The sequence below is a fragment of the Platichthys flesus genome, chromosome 9, assembly GCF_949316205.1.
Source record: "Platichthys flesus chromosome 9, fPlaFle2.1, whole genome shotgun sequence".
Taxonomy (NCBI): Eukaryota; Metazoa; Chordata; class Actinopteri; order Pleuronectiformes; family Pleuronectidae; genus Platichthys; species Platichthys flesus.
In genome coordinates this window covers 239,346-257,388 of record NC_084953.1, presented here as the reverse complement: position 1 = coordinate 257,388, position 18,043 = coordinate 239,346, and the positions used below count along the sequence as shown (strand labels likewise).

The following is an 18,043-nucleotide window of genomic DNA, read 5'->3' as shown; positions in this document are numbered from 1 at the left end:
TTCCGTGTTTTAGAGCCACATTCTGTGGGTCAAACATTCTCTCAGAGTCGATCTTCTTCGTCCTCAGCTCCTTTCATTCAGATCTTCAGTTTCTCGGCGTCTCAGTATGCAGGACGCCACCTCCTGATCTGTCTTGTCTCTGGACTGAGATCACCTCCGCATGACGTCCTGTGGTGGGTCGACGACACCTTGGGGACATCAGCTAGCACGTCTCTGTCAGAGGAGGAGGGCGGAGCCTACCGTGCCACCTCAGTGTGGGAGGTGCCGGCAGCCGACTGGAGGAGCGAGTCTGTGTTTTGTTGTGGGACGGTCCAGGAGGGACGGGTCTACAGACGGAGACTGTGTCCACAGGACCGACATGGATCAGACAGTCTGGTATAATTTAGTATGAGGTTTCAGATGGCGCCCCCTACTGACTCAATACTGAGTCCAGTGTCTAAACTTGTGATGATTTAAATAAACATTGTTTAGACCGATGTCCTCTGAGCGTTGTGTTCCTATTCGTTGGACCAGGTCACCTGTGCGAGTAAATATACAGAGGATCCTAAAATATGTTATGTTATTTATTATATTGATAATAAAGTCAGCCTTGGAGATTACGTTACACTGTAAAAAGTTTAAACTTCAAATTAGTGATTTTTCTCCAGTTGTTTTAACTCATGAAACAGGAATAAACTAAAGTTCATTTGAGTGAAGTGAACTTTAGTTGTTGGATGTTTTATGTTGGTTGGATGTTGGAAATGGTTGGATGTGTGATTGTATGTTTGGTTGGATGTGTTCGGCTGGATGTGGTTGGATGTTGAGCTAACCCTGGTGGATAAGATGAAGTGAAACTGAACTCAGATCAGTTCAACCTGCTTTAATCTGATTGGATCAACAAAATTAAATAATACATGCAATGACAGTTTATAGGTCATCCTTCAAAATAAAAGAGCTACAGGTTTCATCCTTCAAAATAAAAGAGCTACAGGTTTCTCAAACACAAGACGATACGTTTACAGGCAAGGCCCCGCCCACCCCAACCACGCCCCCACAGGCAGATTAATATAAGTAAAATATTCATGTTTGTACAGAAGAGTAAAGATTCGCCCGAGTTTCTCACCTGAGGAACACACACCTCTGTCAGAGCTCCTCGACCAATCAGAGCCCCTCAGCCTCAGGTCAGAGGTCGAGAGCTTTGTGTGTTCACTTCCTCTTTAAAGGGACCAACATGTTTGTACGGTGGCTGAGACAGAACAACACACAGCGATCACCACCACAGCTCGACAGCTCCGCCCCCTTAAACTGGTTCAAACTGGTGTAAACTGGTGTTAACTGGTCTTGTTTCAGTCTGAACAGAAACTGGGACTTTAGTTAACGATGACGCAGACGTTCTCTTCCTGATTGGTTCTGATCAGTCACATGACTCGACTAAGCTTCGCTGTGCAGGTTGAAGTGTCCCAGCCACCGTTGGTTTGTTTCCTCTATTGGAAGCCCCTGTAGAAAAAGAGGTAGAACGTGTGGTTTCAGATCAGATGAGAAGTTTGAATCTGTAATGTTGGAATCACACTGAACGAGTCTCAGTCCTTTTCAAACCAGCTCTGTACAAACACCAGGTTTCAATAGAAGCTCACGAACACAACATGTCACTGAGGCTAAAACTACGACATCTACTCAGTCAACAAGAGTAGAAAGGATAAAAAAGTCCAAGTCGATTTTTCTCTGTGAAAAGCAGAAATCTGTTATTTTCACACTCATGCTCCGAACAGAGACAAGAAGAAGGAGGAGGAGGAGAAGAAGAGGAAGAAGAAGAAGAAGAAGAAGAAGAAGAAGAAGAAGAAGAAGAAGAAGAAGAAGAAGAAGAAGAAGAAGAAGAAGAAGAAGAAGAAGCTCTCACTCCTTCATATCACTGTCCACATTTTCCATGTTAATAAAGTTTAATAAAATACAATCACTCATCTCCGTCATGAACGTCTGAGGAAGAATTCATCTTCTGAACCAGAAGAAGAAGAAGAAGAAGAACTCGGACTCGTTCACACCTGGTTGGCTTCAGAGCTTCTGGACTTGAGCATCAGGTGTGAACGGTTCTTCAGAGCAGAGGAGGAGTTCTGGGTCTGGATCAAACTGAACCAGGTTCTGTTGGTTTGCAGTGGAAACACTTTGTTGGACAGTTTGGACTTTTGGACCAATCACAGGAAGTAGAGACAGAATGAAACAGTAGAAGAAGAAGAGGAAGCAGCTGCAGTCTTCACCTCCGACAATATAATGTTTGAACCACGAGGACGTTCGTTTGGTGCATTTGAACTAGTGGAGTACTGTAGTACTGTGGAGTACTGGGGAGTACTGGGCGAGGGGTAGAGCGGTCGTCCTCCAACCAGAAGATTCAATCCCCAATCGTCCCCATCTGCATGCCGAAGTGTCCTTGGGCAAAATGCTGATCCCCAACTGCCCGTCATAGAACAAGAAGTGCTGCTAATTGATGCTCTGTTTGAATGTGTGTGTGAATGGATAACTACTGTCAAGACATTGAGTGTCATCAAGGCTAGAAAAGTGTTTATAAATACAAACCATTTAACATTCAGAGTACTCTGGAGTACTGTAGTACTGTGGAGTACTGCGCCTGGAGGGGCTGATGCTGCTAGTCACACCATCATGATGTTACCATGGCAAACAGATGAAGCTTCACTCCTTTCCTCCATTCAAACAGAAAGACTACCCCCCCCACCCCCAGCTGACAACAGGAACATGTCAGACGCTGTCAGACGAACCATCAGAGTCGAGTACAGGTAGGCTCCGCCCACGCAGGTGATGACGACAGGATGTTCGTTCTTTAGTCTCTAAGTTACAACGTGAAACCAGAACAGATCAAAGGAAACATGGATCAAAGACATGAGGCTTCAGATCTCAGATCAGAACCTGAGATCTGCTCCCAGCAACATAACGTTATGAACCTGAGTTAACAGGAAGTGGATTCCACACGTCTCCAGAACCGTTCACTTCACTGGTTCACATTCAGTTGTTAAACGTTTCTTAATTTGGTAAGAACCAAACTCCGAGACTTAGTTTGATCTGAGCCTGAAGAGTCTGAGGGTCTCATGTTCATGATGATGTGCTCATGTCGTATGGTTCAACCCGTGAGTTTACGTAACCAGCCTCCGTCTTCTTACATTTTGTGGCAATTGTTATTAATGGAAGATAAACCACCAATAAAATCCAACATTTACAATATAATTATATGTTCAGAGACAAATTTAAATCTCTTGACTCAATCAGCAATGTTTTACACATAACTGGAAAATTATCATTTATGATAATATCACAACTGTATTCAACAAGAGGTCAGAGTTTAGCAGAAAAGTTTCCTTACTATTGATATGATGTGAGCAGTCTATGTGAATGCTGCCCTCTGGTGGTTGTCACCGCCACAGAAACAGAGACTATGAACACTGACTCGTTTCCATGGAAGTTCACTTTTCATTGATAACAAAATGACATTTTGTAAAGTTTCTTGATTTTCATTTGGCTTTGACTCTTCTCCGGGTCAATGAGTCATTTTTGATTTCCTGCAGCGTGTTAGCCCTAAACCTAAAAGGAAGGTCATTTTAGCATCCATGTTGCTGTTGCCTAGCAGCATTCTGCTCATACTTGACCACTCCCACTAACGTTAACACTACTTCTCACGTCATAACCACGAGAAACCGGGTTTCACCCGAAGGCTGCGTTTAGAGGATGTTTGGGAGGTTTCCGGTTCAGTTAGCCTTTAGCCTCAGCAGCTCCTGTTAGCTTAGTTTGTGACGTGTGCTAGCTGCTCTGGGGTTTTTCTTACCACAGTAAAACAAACAGCTCGTATGATTCCTGACTCCTGAAACTGGACAAACCTCGAAAAACCAGCAGCTCAACCGCAGGTAGAAAACAACTGTGAGGGTATAGCTGTTAGCATGTTAGCAACAGCTGATGGCGTAGCTTTGGAAGAGGTGGCTACAGGAAAAATGTTTTAAATGAATGACGTTGGAACCTCATGATTGTTGTGATAGTATGAAACTGGGGCCACTCTGTCAGGTGATCACTGGCCGTGGGGCATCTTACTGACTGGTTCCACCACTGGCGTGAAGCCATTGGTGAGGCTGCCGGGACTCGAGGGCGTGGCCTCAACTCTGGAGGTGGGCTCTACCATGGAGCAGCTCTTTTGCGGCAGTCGGGGTTGGACCAGCACAGTTTTAGGACAGACGGACGCCTGCCGCAGCCCGTCAGCCCGCAGCGGCGGCCTAGTGGGGGGGGCCTCAGTGGCCGTGACATCAGAGCTGGGGGGTTTGAGAACACGTGGAGACGAGGGGCTACGAGCACTTTTGTCGGTGGGCTGTGATTCGGCGTCTTGTGGCTGTTGATCTGAGGGCGGGGCTTCATGGTCTGAAGGGGCGCCGTCTGTGGAATCAGAAGGCTGGTCCTGCTGCATGCTGCTCTGCCTTGAAGCCCCTGAGCCTGGAATCTCACAGCTGTCGGTACGACGCCGCGTTCCCTCGTGCATGCGGCTGGTGGCTACGACGGCCTTCATGGCAGCCTGTCCACACACAAACAGTAATCATCTGGTTTATGAGGTTGTTGGTGGTTTTACTGTTTGGTTTCTAACTCTTCTAATGGAACTGACTCAGTGGACAACAAACAGAAACTGGTGGATTTGATGTGTTGTATGAACTTTGACCTCTAGATATGGTCGTCTCACCTTGAGCTTACGCCGAGCATTGAACTCCTGTAGTTTCCTCTGAGTGGTGTCCATGTGTGAGAAGCGGGCGGCCTTCCCCAGCACCCAGGGATGGTGCAGAGCCTCCCGGACACTGAGGCGCTTGTGAGGGTCCAGAACGATCAGCTTGCTCACCTGATAAGTGCAGATTGAGTCTCAAATCAATATAAACTAAAAGGTTCTGACGTCATTACAGACAAGCTCTGGTCCACTAATGTCTCAAGTCACTCCAGAAATGTTTAGTTTGAATTCTTTACAAGTTCATGTCCAGGACCACACTATTTAACCAACAATGTTAAATCACAAGTTGTTCCAAACGTGTCCAGGACTCGTCTAGTACAAGTTCATGTCAGGTCAGAGGTTGTTCCAAAAATAATCAGAAGAACCAGATCAAGTTCTGATTCAAGTTCAATTCAAGTTCAATCAAGGCAAGTCTCAAGTTGGTCCAAATAGAATCCAAGTCCCTGCTGAACCAGGTCTGAAATCCTTCTGAAACATGGTCTCACATCAGGTCTCGGGTCACTGAGATAAGACCAAAGATTTGGATTCAAAGAATCAGTATGAAGCTCACATCATTTACACAAGTCTGAGTCGTTTGAGACAAATTAAGTATCAAGTCGCTCCAGCGACGTCCAAGTCATCTCGAGTCCTTTCACAAAAATCTAAAGCCGTTTCCAGACACTGTAGTGGGAACTTTCTCCTGAGTTTGAGTTTCTCTGGAGACATTCATCCAGGAAACGTAGAAATTCTGCTGTGGAAAGATCCGTGTTTTTGTTTTCAGCTCATCCACAACTATTTGTATTCTTTCAGTTTCACGTCCGTCACGTGTTAGAAAACTCCCCGGCACGTCCACTCGTCCCCTGACGTGTTCTCACATTGACTCGTTCAGACATTATCCTGAGTTTGTACTTGGGTTAGGGTTAACCCTTACCTGGAGGAAGAAACTGCAGAGAAGGTCTGCAGATGACTCCACCAGAGAAGCTCAGGACTTTACCCAGAGTTCAGTGCAGGTCTGAAAGCAGCTTATGTCATGTCTGAAGTCTTTTAAGACCGGCACCAGTCAAGTCCAAGGGCACATCAAGTCTCAAGTATATCTAGATTCTAGACAAATGTAATTTAAAGGAAGAGGAGGCAGGACACACTGGTGTCCCTCAAAACACTGGTGATCATGAGAGGAAAAATGTGAGGATAACTTATGTCCAATAATAATGACGTGAAGAATGGGCTGGTCAGAAAATGGGTTCAGGTTCATTGGAATACTTTTTTTTTCTCCATTTTTCCACATGACATTAGTTTTGCACATAGGTTTTCCTCAAATTCTTTGAAGCGTAGTTGAAGTTTCCAAATCGAATCACCTCAGACCTGGATGTAACAGTCGCACGTTATTAACCTTCATCAACTAAGAATGCATGTGTGTCCTGGACGAAGGCGGTAGGTGACTAAAGTTAGAAAACATGTGTTAAACATATGTAATATTTTGGCTAAGACACATCTTGGACTATTGAGTGAGATAAGATGCGTTAAACTTCATGTTGAGATGAAACTCACCAGGTCCTTTGCATTGAGGGAAACCTCGTCCCACCACGGAGACACAAACTCGTAGTCACAGTTGAGGATTCTGCTGTACATGTACTGATCGCCCCTCGGGTCGAAGAAGGGCTCGAACCCACACAGTCTGTAGACAGGAAGTTTAGATTATCTAAGTACTTAGAATATCTCTCACATGGTTATCGCACCACTGTACATCCGGAAGGATATGGAAAAAAAACAATATTTACACAAAGGTCAATTTCTATTTAACGCCAACAACCATAGTTTTATGGTGATGGGGGCGGAGCCAAAAAACACTGATTTAAATCTGGAGTGAGACATGTTTGACTCGATTCAGATTCAGTTAAAAGCTTCAGTGACGGAGGTTAAACATGTTTTTAACACGTGTGTGTGTGTGTGCTCTTGTAAAGCGATCAGTTTGAATAAACAACCTACAGAGTGAGGACATTTCAATCCACTTTAATGGACTGTTAGGGGTTAAGACTTGGTTTTAGGTTTAGGCATTTAGTTTGGATGTTAGGGTGGGGGGCTAGGGAATGCATTATACCAATAAGTGTCCTCACTAAGAAGCTGTAAACCATGTGTGTGTGTGTCTGTGAGTGTGTATGTGTATGGGGGGGTCTGTCTATGTGTCTGTCTGTCTGTCTGTCTGTCTGTGTGTGTGTGTGATTGTGTGTGTGTGTGTGTGTGTGTGTTTGTGTGTGTGTGTGTGTGATTGTGTGTGTGTGTGTGTGTGTGTGTGTGTGTCTGACTCACAGGATGTAGAGGATGACGCCCACTGACCACATGTCCACTTCAGGTCCGTAGGCGTTTCCCCTCAGAATCTCTGGAGCTGAAGACGGAGCAGAGGGACGGAACTGAGAAATCCCACAGAGCAGCACCTGCCTGAACGCAACACTGCCTGATACCACATGACTACTACTGATCTAGTACTAATACTACACCATATACTACATCTGGTACTGATACTACACCATCTACTACATGTACAACTGATAATACACCATCTGCATGTATTACTGTGTGTACTGTCAATGGTGGAGCACTAACCGCAGTATCCCGGGGTACCACAGACCGTCTTCATGGTGACTTGGTCATCAATGATTTTGGAGAGACCAAAGTCGGCTGAGAGAGGAAGAGAAAGTTCAATTGTCAGATCTGAACGAGTAATAACGAGTCATGATAACTACTCTGTCATCGGTTCTAACAAGTTCCTGAGTTCTGCTCCTTTTCCTTCTCAAGTCCGAAGAAACCAGGACGCTGCTGAGTTGTGACAGTGACGGTGAAACCAAACTGCAAATGGCTCTCGTCATATTTGCGAAGCTTTGTCTTCTTCGCATCGGTTGCGTGACTTTTACGAATCAGAAACTTGTCCATAGTTGTGTTTGTTTGCTGATACAGTGTGTGTGATGTTAATAAAGTTCTAATTGCAACGTCGTGGTCTTGTGAGTGTGTTTGTACGTGTGGCTGTGAGCGACTTGCACACGAATAATGAATAAGGCTGTGCTAGGCAATGGTTCCTAACAAAACGAACAGTACACAATGTAGACAGGGACCGCACAGAAACGTATTCAAGTGCTGGTGATTTATTTGTTGCTACACGTTGATGATTGAAGATGTAAAGGTCGGTGTGAAGGAGAAACGGGCTAGCTGCAGTTGGAAGACGTTAGCTAGCTAGAGGGCTAGCTCTTTGGGCTATGAGCTTTCTAAAAAGACTGTGGAGCAAATTACTCCTTAGATTAGGCTACGAATAGGCCTGCTGCAAGTGCAGGACGGTTTTACTAAGGAAGGAGTGAGTCTTTAAAAAGACTGTTTATTAAGCAATGAATATCTGAATGATAGAGGAAACAAGAGCAATCACACAAGCTCTGCAGGATGTCGTCTCAGTGAGGGTGAGCGCTGACCAGCTGCAGTTACTTTGATCCTCGGACGCGTACGTGCAACTCGCGTTCGAATGATAACACTCCTCTTTCGATTGGTGGATCAGGAACGAGACAGTATTTGATTGGCTTGTGTCAGTCCAGACCCTAGCATTTCACCACTGAGGGAGCTTCACTAACCAGTGACCGTCTGTGACATCACGCCCCCTCTGGAGAGTGTCCGCACCCCCCCCAGGGGGGCGCACCCCCCACTTCGAGAACCCCTGCTTCAGACGGTCCTCACCTATCTTGAGCGGAGCGTCCAGTGACAGGTCGGCATACAGCAGGTTCTCTGGTTTCAGGTCACGGTGCACCACGCCATGTTCATGTAAATACTGAAACACAAATACACAATGTCACTGAACTACACATTGAGCACTAACAGCGCCTCCTGCAGGAGATACAGCTCCAAGTAACAGATCAGACAGGAACAAAGAGCCTTCAGGTGATGGTGGTGATGGGGGGGGGGGGGGGGTCTATGGAGGATCTGGCAGCACGGACTTAACCACATAACAAAACTGAAGTGACGATTGTTCTCTTCCTGCCCCCTGTAGCCTCGCCCCCTGATCTTATATCAGCTGGTGCTAAAGTTTAGCTAATTTCTCTAAAAACCTTGGATCCAAATATATGAGGTCCGTTCAAATATAACAATTTAAAAATGTGACTTCAAACTGATGAGTTACTGTTGAGGATTCAACCAGATCCATGTTAACACAACAGGTCCACGTGGAGGGACACAACCCAGATCCATGTTAACACCACAGGTCCACGTGGAGGGACACGACCCAGATCCATGATAACACAACAGGTCCACGTGGGAGGGACACGACCCAGATCCATGATAACACAACAGGTCCACGTGGGGGGACACAACCCAGATCCATGATAACACAACAGGTCCACGTGGAGGGACACAACCCAGATCCATGTTAACACCACAGGTCCACGTGGAGGGACACGACCCAGATCCATGATAACACAACAGGTCCACGTGGGAGGGACACGACCCAGATCCATGATAACACAACAGGTCCACGTGGGGGGACACAACCCAGATCCATGATAACACAACAGGTCCACGTGGAGGGACACGACCCAGATCCATGTTAACATAACGGGTCCACGTGGGGGGACACAACCCAGATCCATGATAACACAACAGGTCCACGTGGAGGGACACGACCCAGATCCATGTTAACATAACGGGTCCACGTTTAAAACAATGTAGATGTGTTCAGGGTCTGCAGGATGTTTCGGTGATGCAGATTAATGCCACACAGATAAACAGGCGCATGTTTTTCTGCATGTTAAATGTAGGTCAGTGTGTGTGTGTGTGTGTGTGTGTGTGTTAATCCACTGGTTTTAATCTGTTCAGCAGGAAGATGGAAGCAGCTGTTACATAAGAAACCTGCAGCTGCTAAACAGTGCTGCCATGAGCAACAACAGTACTGACAACAACACCTTCAACTACAACCACTACGTTAACCACAACAACACTAGTAACCACAACAACACATGTAACTACAACAACACCTTCAACTACAACCACTACGTTAACTACAACAACACTAGTAACCACAACAACACATGTAACTACAACAACACCTGCAACTACAACCACTACGTTAACTACAACAACACTAGTAACCACAACAACACCTGTAACTACAACAACACCTGTAACTACAACAACACCTGTAACTACAACAACACCTTCAAGTACAACAACTACTGTTACTACAACAACACCTGCAACTTCAACAACTACGTTAACCACAACAACACTAGTAAACACAATAACACATGTAACTACAACAACACCTGCAACTACAACCACTACGTTAACTACAACAACACTAGTAACCACAACAACACATGTAACTACAACAACACCTGTAACTACAACAACACCTGCAACTACAACCACTACGTTAACTACAACAACACTAGTAACCACAACAACACATGTAACTACAACAACACCTGTTACTACAACAACACCTTCAACTACAACAACTACTGTTACTACAACAACACCTGTAACTACAACAACACCTGTAACTACAACAACTACTGTTACTACAACAACACCTGTAACTACAACAACTACGTTAGCTACAACAACACTAGTAACCACAACAACACATGTAACTACAACAACACCTGTAACTACAACAACACCTGTAACTACAACAACTACTGTTACTACAACAACACCTTTAACTACAACAACACCTGCAGCTACAACAACACTAGTAACTAGAACAACACATGTAACTACAACAACAACAACACCTGTAACTACAACAACACCTGTAACTACAACAACTACTGTTACTACAACAACACCTGTAACTATAAGAACTGTTACTTCAACAACACCTGTAACTACAACAACTACTGTTACTACAACAACACCTGTTACTACAACAACTACTGTTACTACAACAACACATGTAACTACAACAACACTAGTAACTAGAACAACACATGTAACTACAACAACAACAACACCTGTAACTACAACAACACCTGTAACTACAACAACTACTGTAACTACAACAACATCTGTAACTACAACTACTGTAACTACAACAACTACTGTTACTTCAACAACACCTGTAACTACAACAACACCTGTAACTACAACAACTACTGTTACCACAACAACACATGTAACTACAACAACACTGGTAACTATAACAACTGTTACTACAACAACACCTGTAACTATAACAACACCTGTAACTATAACAACACATGTAACTTTAACAACACATGTAACTACAACAACTACTGTTACTACAACAACAACTGTAACTATAACAACTGTTACTACAACAACACCTGTAACTATAACAACACCTGTAACTATAACAACACATGTAACTATAACAACACATGTAACTACAACAACTACTGTTACTACAACAACACCTGTAACTATAACAACTGTTACTACAACAACATATGTCACTACAACAACACGTGTAACTACGACAACACCTATAAGTAAAGTAGCTAAACCATAAACATCTTATTCACAGTTGTCAGCATCGTTGTATATTTTTGAGTAGTGATATTATTGTTTTCCTGTCTCAGAGAAGAAACAGTGAATGAATTATCTTACCGCCACAGCCTCCAGGATTTGTTTGATGACGTGAGCAGCGTCTCTCTCGCTGTAGTAACCTCTTTCCACGATCCTGCAAATAAACATAATGTTCAAATATCACATGATGTCTGCGTGTACAAAATACTTCAATGGGACAGTGTAGAAATACTCTGTTTGTCACCAGTCTCTATTTAGAGTCTATGGCGGGCCGACTCAAATGGTGGCCCAGAAGCCACCAACCCCGAGTGGCCCAACCAGACAAGCAGAGAATAACAGAGGAAGACATGTTCAGCCTTCAGAAGCTAACCCTAACCCTAACCCTTACCCTAAACCTAAACCTAACCCTAACCCTAAACCCTACCCTTACCCTAACCCTTACCCTAACCCTAACCCTAACCCTTACCCTAACCCTAATCCTTACCCAGTCACGATCTGTTCTAGACTCCACGTAGCCTAGCAGCATTCAGCCCAGAACGCAGCATGTTGTTGTGAAGATGTGTCGGCTAGTGGTGATGTTGTTCCTGTGATACCACCTCTAGAAACATGTCTGTCTCAATGCCTGACAAATACTTGCTTTTGTGTGTGTGTGTATGTGTTTGTGTGTGTGTGGGCGCACCTGTCAAACAGCTCTCCTCCAGTCACGAGCTCCAGAACCAGAGCGATGTCAGTGTCCGTCTCAAAGATCTCCTTCAGCTGGATCTGATCCAGAATCAGACATTAACAATAACACACCTGATCCGGGATCAGTGGGTTCGAATGGAGAACAGCTTCTAAACCCCACTCCCACAATGACATCTGAACCCACTGATGACATCACACTGACCCACTTCCTGCTTCACTGATGACATCACACACATACACAGTTTCCAGACACATACAACAAACAGCAGCGAAACACACGATACTCACGATGTTTGGATGCGTCAGACGCAGCAAGACGCCAATCTCTGTACGAACTATTTTCTTGTCAATCTGAAGCAGAAGAAACAAAGTCAGCAGGAACTTCAGAACCTGTTTGACCCCTGACCCCTGGTGGAGGATGACTGACCGTTTTCTTGAGGACTTTGACGGCGTAGAGTTTCTGAGTCTGTTTCTCTTCACAGCGATAAACGATGGACGTGGCTCCTCTGCAGGAAACACAAAACAACGAGCACCGAGTGGATCGTGAATGCAGCACGGACACAGAACATGTGACATCATGACGTCATTCACACTGTACGGTGACATGATTGATTCGTCTAAATAAGATGTCAAAAGTGTCTCCAATCTGCTGCATTACTTTACTATTATGATGTCATAGTGACATCATAATGACATCCTTCCTACCATGTGACCTTCTGATTGTGTCCATCATCGTACAGGATGCAAAGGTTTTGTTGTGTATGATGTCACTGATCACATGACATCATATAATGAAGAAGAGTTCTCTTATTCTTATTCAGTTTGAGACAAATTTATAATCCTGCAAACGTAACAACACATCGGTTTGTTTCAATCACTAAAAGCTGTGTGTGTGTCTGTTTGTGTGTTTCAGCTGATCGACATATTAGATCACAGCTGAGTGTGTGTGCGACAGTCCGGCTGTCACGTTGTGTCACTAGCTGGTCCAGCTGTTGTGTCGTCTAGAAACAAAGCTACGTATGAAAGTGTTCTTCAGTCGATTGAATTTGAAAAAATACAACTTTTTAAAAATAGAGTGTGAGTGTGTGTCTGAGTGTGTGTGTTTGTGAATGTGTGACTTTGTGAGTGAGAGTGTTTGTGTGTGTGTGTGAGTGTTTCTGTGTGTGTCTCTGTGTGTGTGAGTGTTTCTGTGTGTGTCTGTGTGTGTGTGTCTGTGTGTGTGTGAATGTCTGTTTCCACAGACACACACACAGCAGTGGCTGGTCTCCATGGCAACAGGTCACCTGGTAACGGATGGTGACATCATTTCACTGTTTCTGCTGAACTGTTGTTGTTGTTGTTGTTGTTTACATAGGATGTGTAAACACACAAACAATAAACTGTCTGTACAACAGTAATTTTATAGTAATTAATAGTATTTTATATTGTATTTGTATTTATAACCCCTAAGCCAGATCTAGTAGAGCGCCCCCTGGTGGCGTCACAACATGAGTCTGCTCAGGCTTCATTTGATTGGTTGTTCATCATGTCTGTCCAGTGTCCTGGAGCTGGACGGACACAAGACGCCAGCGTCCAGGACCTGTTGTTAATAGAAAGTCAGAGGAAGCGGAGACGTGATTAATGAAGACAACCTGCTGAGGGTCCAGGTCCACCTCCTACCAGAACCCAGTCAGACCCCTTTGCCTGCAGGGCCCTGGATCTGGATCACATTGACTGTAATCCAGACCCGTCCCCCTTGTCCCCCTCATCAGTGTGGTACAGACCTGCCCGTCCCCCCGATCATTGTGGTCCACCCTGTCCCCCCTATCAATGTGGCCCAGACCTGCCCCCCCCCCCCCCCCCATGACACCCCTGATCATTGTGGTCCCCCCTGTCCCCGTCATCAATGTGGTCCAGACCTGCCCAGCTCGGAGCTCAGGGTGTAGAACTCCTCCACCGTCCCGTCCCGCCTCGAACCCTCGACCCAGAACTCCACCGGTTCCGAACCAGGCCGGGACGTCGGCATGATGACAGCAGAGGAAACCAGGACCAGAGAGGACCAAGGATCACACCGGGACCAGGACCGGTTCAGAGCGGGTTAGATGCGACCCGATCAGAACCAGGAGCAGACTAATCCAGATCCGATCTCAGATTTAAATCCTGATTAGAGGAGCGGAGGCGGATGATTCATGATCGTTTTAATCCAGACCAGCACGCGGACGAGGATCCGACCGGAACCAAAAAACACCGAGACCCCCCCACACGGATCAGGAACCGGGATCCAGACGCTCCGGGTCCGGATGTGTCGCAGCTTCCATCGGGCCTCAGACCCTCAGATGTCGGATCGGTTCAGTCCATCCCCTCCCGGGGTGAATCCGGATCTCCCGGTTGAACTGGTCGAGTTGCTCGGTCCCTCCGGAGCCGCGTCGCGCTGCACCGGAGCCCGAACAGAGTGCGGAGCCCGAACTGCCTCGGTGCCGGATTTCGCTGTTTGATTCCCTCTAGATGTCCCCAGCTGTAATCTCGGAGCCCCGCCCCTCTGGCCCCTTCACCAATCACAGCGCTGCTCTAGAGCCGAGCCGCGCTGCCATTGGACAAACAACCTGTCAGTCACCGGAGCCTCTGACAACAACCTCAATACTGAAATAAGCTAAATACACAAATGTACGTTTGCTTGACATCTGGACGAGATGATCCTGCGGGAATCAAACCCGCAACACACCGGAAACACGTGGTCCGTTTATTGTTGTTTTATTTATGACGTTATTTCAGATTCAGAAATGAACTGAGGAGCAACATTTATCTTTTATTTCATTTAATATTTTTATGATGAAACTTTAAGAAACGACTGATGTCTGGTTTTAACATTAAGTACATTTTAAAATTATGATCAATATACATATTATAAATAAAACAATTTAATACAAATACTTTATTTAATTTTGTATTTTTATTCATCCAATCACTTGAATCTGGTAACATAGCAACCTCACAGCTACCACCCATAACTACCAGCTACTGTCAATACAACACAATAATAATAACCCTATTATCATTATTATTTTCACAAATATCAGAAATAAAATGGAAGAAGTTTGAGTAAAATATTAACAAATATCGTTGTCATATCTTGGAAAATAAATATTAATAGCAGAACAGCAAACGACATTGTTGATCTTAACACAACTGTAGAAACAACACAACAGAAGCTGTGACAGTTTGTCTACGTCTGATCGTGAGGCAGCGACAGTGACGTCAGCGAGGTGATGGTGGACTCACGGAAGATCTGTCCGGATGTAACGCTGTGACGTCAGTTCATAAACAAACACAACATCTACACGTTAAAACACGACAACAACAAACACACACCAGCAGGTCCAGAGGTTCAGAACAAACTTCAGCAGGAAGCAAACAGAATGTTCCGACCGATTCATATCTGAATATCTTAGTTGTGAGGCTTATTGTGATTGACAGATCAAAGCTGTACAGGTGAGGTTGATTGACAGGCGGCCCACCTGCAGCCCAACGCAGGGGGAGTACCCACGTGCCTCTACGTCATCAGTAGTGGGTGTGAACTTCCTGGTTGTGTGTGTAAACAGTTCCGTTATCGTGAAGAAGCTCAGCTCCGGTACCGGACCTCAGCGGCTCCTGTCCCCGGTGTGAACATGACCTGTCCGCTCCTCCCGGTGCTCCTCCCGGTTCTCCTCCCGGTGCTCCTCCCGGTGCTCCTCCCGACCTGCTGCCTGGTGTTTGCCGGGGATGTGAGCGGAGGCTCCGGCGGCAGCACCGCGGCTCCCCGGCCCTCCGGCTCTAACTCCAGCCGGCCCAACTCCACCCTGAGCGGGCATCCGCTCAGCGGCTTCTCCGTCGACAGCTCCATGATCCAAAGGAGCTTCTACGTCCTCATCGGGGTCTCCGTCATCGGGCTGCTCTACTTCCTGGTCCGAGCCGTGAGGTCAGCAGCGTCCCCGTGACGTCACAGCCACTCACTTTACACTCACAAACTAAGTTCAACAGTTAAACTGTGTCAGTGGAGGGTTAGTTACAGGTTAGTAGGTTAACTAGGTCAGTTAACTTAGTTTGTAGAGAATATAAGAACCACAAATATTCTGCGATCTTTACCAGAATAAAGAATAAAACATTTATTCAGTAAATATTCCTGAAGCAGAACTAATGCTCTCTGGAGATTCTCTGGAGTTTTTTAACATGGAGCGCGACTGAACTTCTGAAACATACAATACACAGTTATCAGTTATTAGTTATCAGTTATCAGTTATCGTAATATTACATCTGTATTCTTGAAATCTCAGATATCTTTTCTTTAACATGTTAAAGTGAAGTTAGTTTGAGTTGAATCCAAAGTCTTTCACTCAGGGACCATCAATAAATTCCTGTTTGAATATGAGATAACTGTATTTGTTTTTAATACCTTTGTGTCATGTGACCCACTGACTCAATTCAGATGATACTGATACACTAAACAAAGTTTAGGTTAGTGTGTCATCCTGTTAACTAACTAGCAAACTAACTAAAAGACAAAGTGGTGAAAACTGTGTAAGCTGCTCTTCAACATGTGACTGATGAATTAACGAGTTGTCAGGAGATGACATGTTTTGAAATGTAATGAGATCGTGAACCGACTGTGTCTCATGTTGATGATGTCATCAGGCTGAAGAGACCCGGCCAGAGGAAGAAATACGGTTTGTTGCTGAACGACGCGGTGGAGATGGAGGAGGTGGAGACGGACGAGGACGACACACTGTTCGAGGCTCGCAGCCTCCGCAGGTCAGCAACACAACTACACAATAACAACACAACAAGTACATCTGCCTTACTCCAGAACGCGTGAAGATCATTTACATGTGTGGGAACTCGCTGCTTCCAGAAGGTTTAACACTTGTTAATATTAGTTTCTAGTTGGATTCTCAGCCTGAACTGTGGTGGCGCTGTGTAACGTCCTGATCTGATTGTGTGTCTCTGCTCAGATGAGTCCAGAAGAAGACGTGGATCGGGATCAGGGGAGACAGGACTGATGGACCAAGCTTTATTATTATTCGTATTAATATCACCATGAATGCAGATTAATGCCAAAGCTACAGCTGCTCCGGGAGCCGAGCAGGATAATCAATATTTTTTTACGTGGCGTCGGATGATGTGATCCGGGTTGCCATGACGACACACTGAGCTTCTAACCTGTGACGGACATGTTGGAGGCGTGGTCAGACTGAGGAGGCGTGGAGCTCCGCCCCCAAGGACTACACAACCACACACAGAAACAAAAACACCCCCTTCATGTTTTTCTGTTCATTCAAATAAAAGTCTGAAGGTTTTTCTCGTTCGTGTTTGAACAGTTCAACAGGCTCGTGCATAAATGATCAGAAGTCACATGACCTTCGCTTGGTGCTGAAGGACAGCAGATGAAATGTTCAGTGGACCAATGAGGAGAGGGTTCCTTCACCTTTCATCACAGTGTTTTACTTTAATCTTTGATTTGGTCAGTGATCATCTCTTCTTCTGCAGTGGTGAATCAGCACCGAAGGTAACAGCAGCGCCACCTACTGGTTATCTCCAGCTCCTGATGTTCACAGGACGCAAGCTATTTGATTTTGAACTTTTTCTAAAATCTCAGTTACAATCTCTTTCTGAATAAAATCAATAAAAATTGATTAAAATCATCAAACAAACAGTTCAGTGTTTTGTCGTTGGATCAGAAAATCTTTCATCAGTCACATGTTGAGAAATAAACGTGTTCTGATAAGAACCTGAAGAACCGACCTTTGACTGGTTGATCCTGTTTCGTGCTGGGATCTGATGGTGGTGGACCACGATCCAGGTGGCAGCTGATGGTGGATCCTGATGTTGGTGAATATGGGCTATACAAATATAGTTTGATTGATTGACAGATAGGGTTTAACCCGACCCCCCCTGTAGTTACACACAGGTCTGACGACACAGTAAATAAACGGATCAGGTTGTAAACATAATTAATTATAATCTGATCATGCTTCATTGTTTAATAGAATAGATTCATAATAATCTTATAACGTGTTATTAAATAAGATAATAATCATTAATAATAAATAACCTGATGTTCTTCAACGATTTAGTATCAGAACGTGAGCAGCAGATGTCCCAATTCACAAC

The 18,043-nt window shown here is 44.9% G+C and overlaps 2 protein-coding genes across 2 annotated transcripts; one reads left to right on the top strand and one right to left on the bottom strand.

Moving 5' to 3' along the window:
• Positions 1-844: 844 nt before the first annotated feature.
• si:ch73-60h1.1 (calcium/calmodulin-dependent protein kinase type IV) lies at positions 845-14,627 on the bottom strand. Its single transcript, XM_062395352.1, has 11 exons — positions 13,819-14,627; positions 12,348-12,426; positions 12,209-12,271; positions 11,916-11,998; positions 11,318-11,390; positions 8,432-8,522; positions 7,319-7,393; positions 7,025-7,100; positions 6,266-6,392; positions 4,700-4,852; positions 845-4,537 (listed from the first exon to the last, which is right to left on the bottom strand). The coding sequence occupies exons 1-11, from the start codon at positions 13,923-13,925 to the stop codon at positions 4,043-4,045; spliced, it is 1,422 nt and encodes a 473-aa protein (XP_062251336.1). The 5' UTR covers positions 13,926-14,627; the 3' UTR covers positions 845-4,042.
• Positions 14,628-15,456: 829 nt separating this feature from the next.
• fam174c (family with sequence similarity 174 member C) lies at positions 15,457-17,583 on the top strand. The gene is made up of 3 exons (XM_062396136.1): positions 15,457-15,854; positions 16,568-16,684; positions 16,885-17,583. Exons 1-3 carry the CDS (start codon positions 15,565-15,567, stop codon positions 16,886-16,888), a joined length of 411 nt encoding a protein of 136 aa, XP_062252120.1. The 5' UTR covers positions 15,457-15,564; the 3' UTR covers positions 16,889-17,583.
• Positions 17,584-18,043: the final 460 nt, after the last annotated feature.

Coding starts and splice junctions, on each gene's coding strand:
- fam174c (XM_062396136.1), top strand. CDS start 15,565: ATGACCTGTCCGCTCCTCCCGGTGCTCCTCCCGGTTCTCCTCCCGGTG. Junction 15,855..16,567: donor TTCCTGGTCCGAGCCGTGAG/GTCAGCAGCGTC, acceptor TGATGTCATCAG/GCTGAAGAGACCCGGCCAGA.
- si:ch73-60h1.1 (XM_062395352.1), bottom strand. CDS start 13,925: ATGCCGACGTCCCGGCCTGGTTCGGAACCGGTGGAGTTCTGGGTCGAG. Junction 12,272..12,347: donor TCAAAGTCCTCAAGAAAACG/GTCAGTCATCCT, acceptor CTTCTGCTTCAG/ATTGACAAGAAAATAGTTCG. Junction 7,394..8,431: donor GGACGCTCCGCTCAAGATAG/GTGAGGACCGTC, acceptor TTCCTCTCTCAG/CCGACTTTGGTCTCTCCAAA.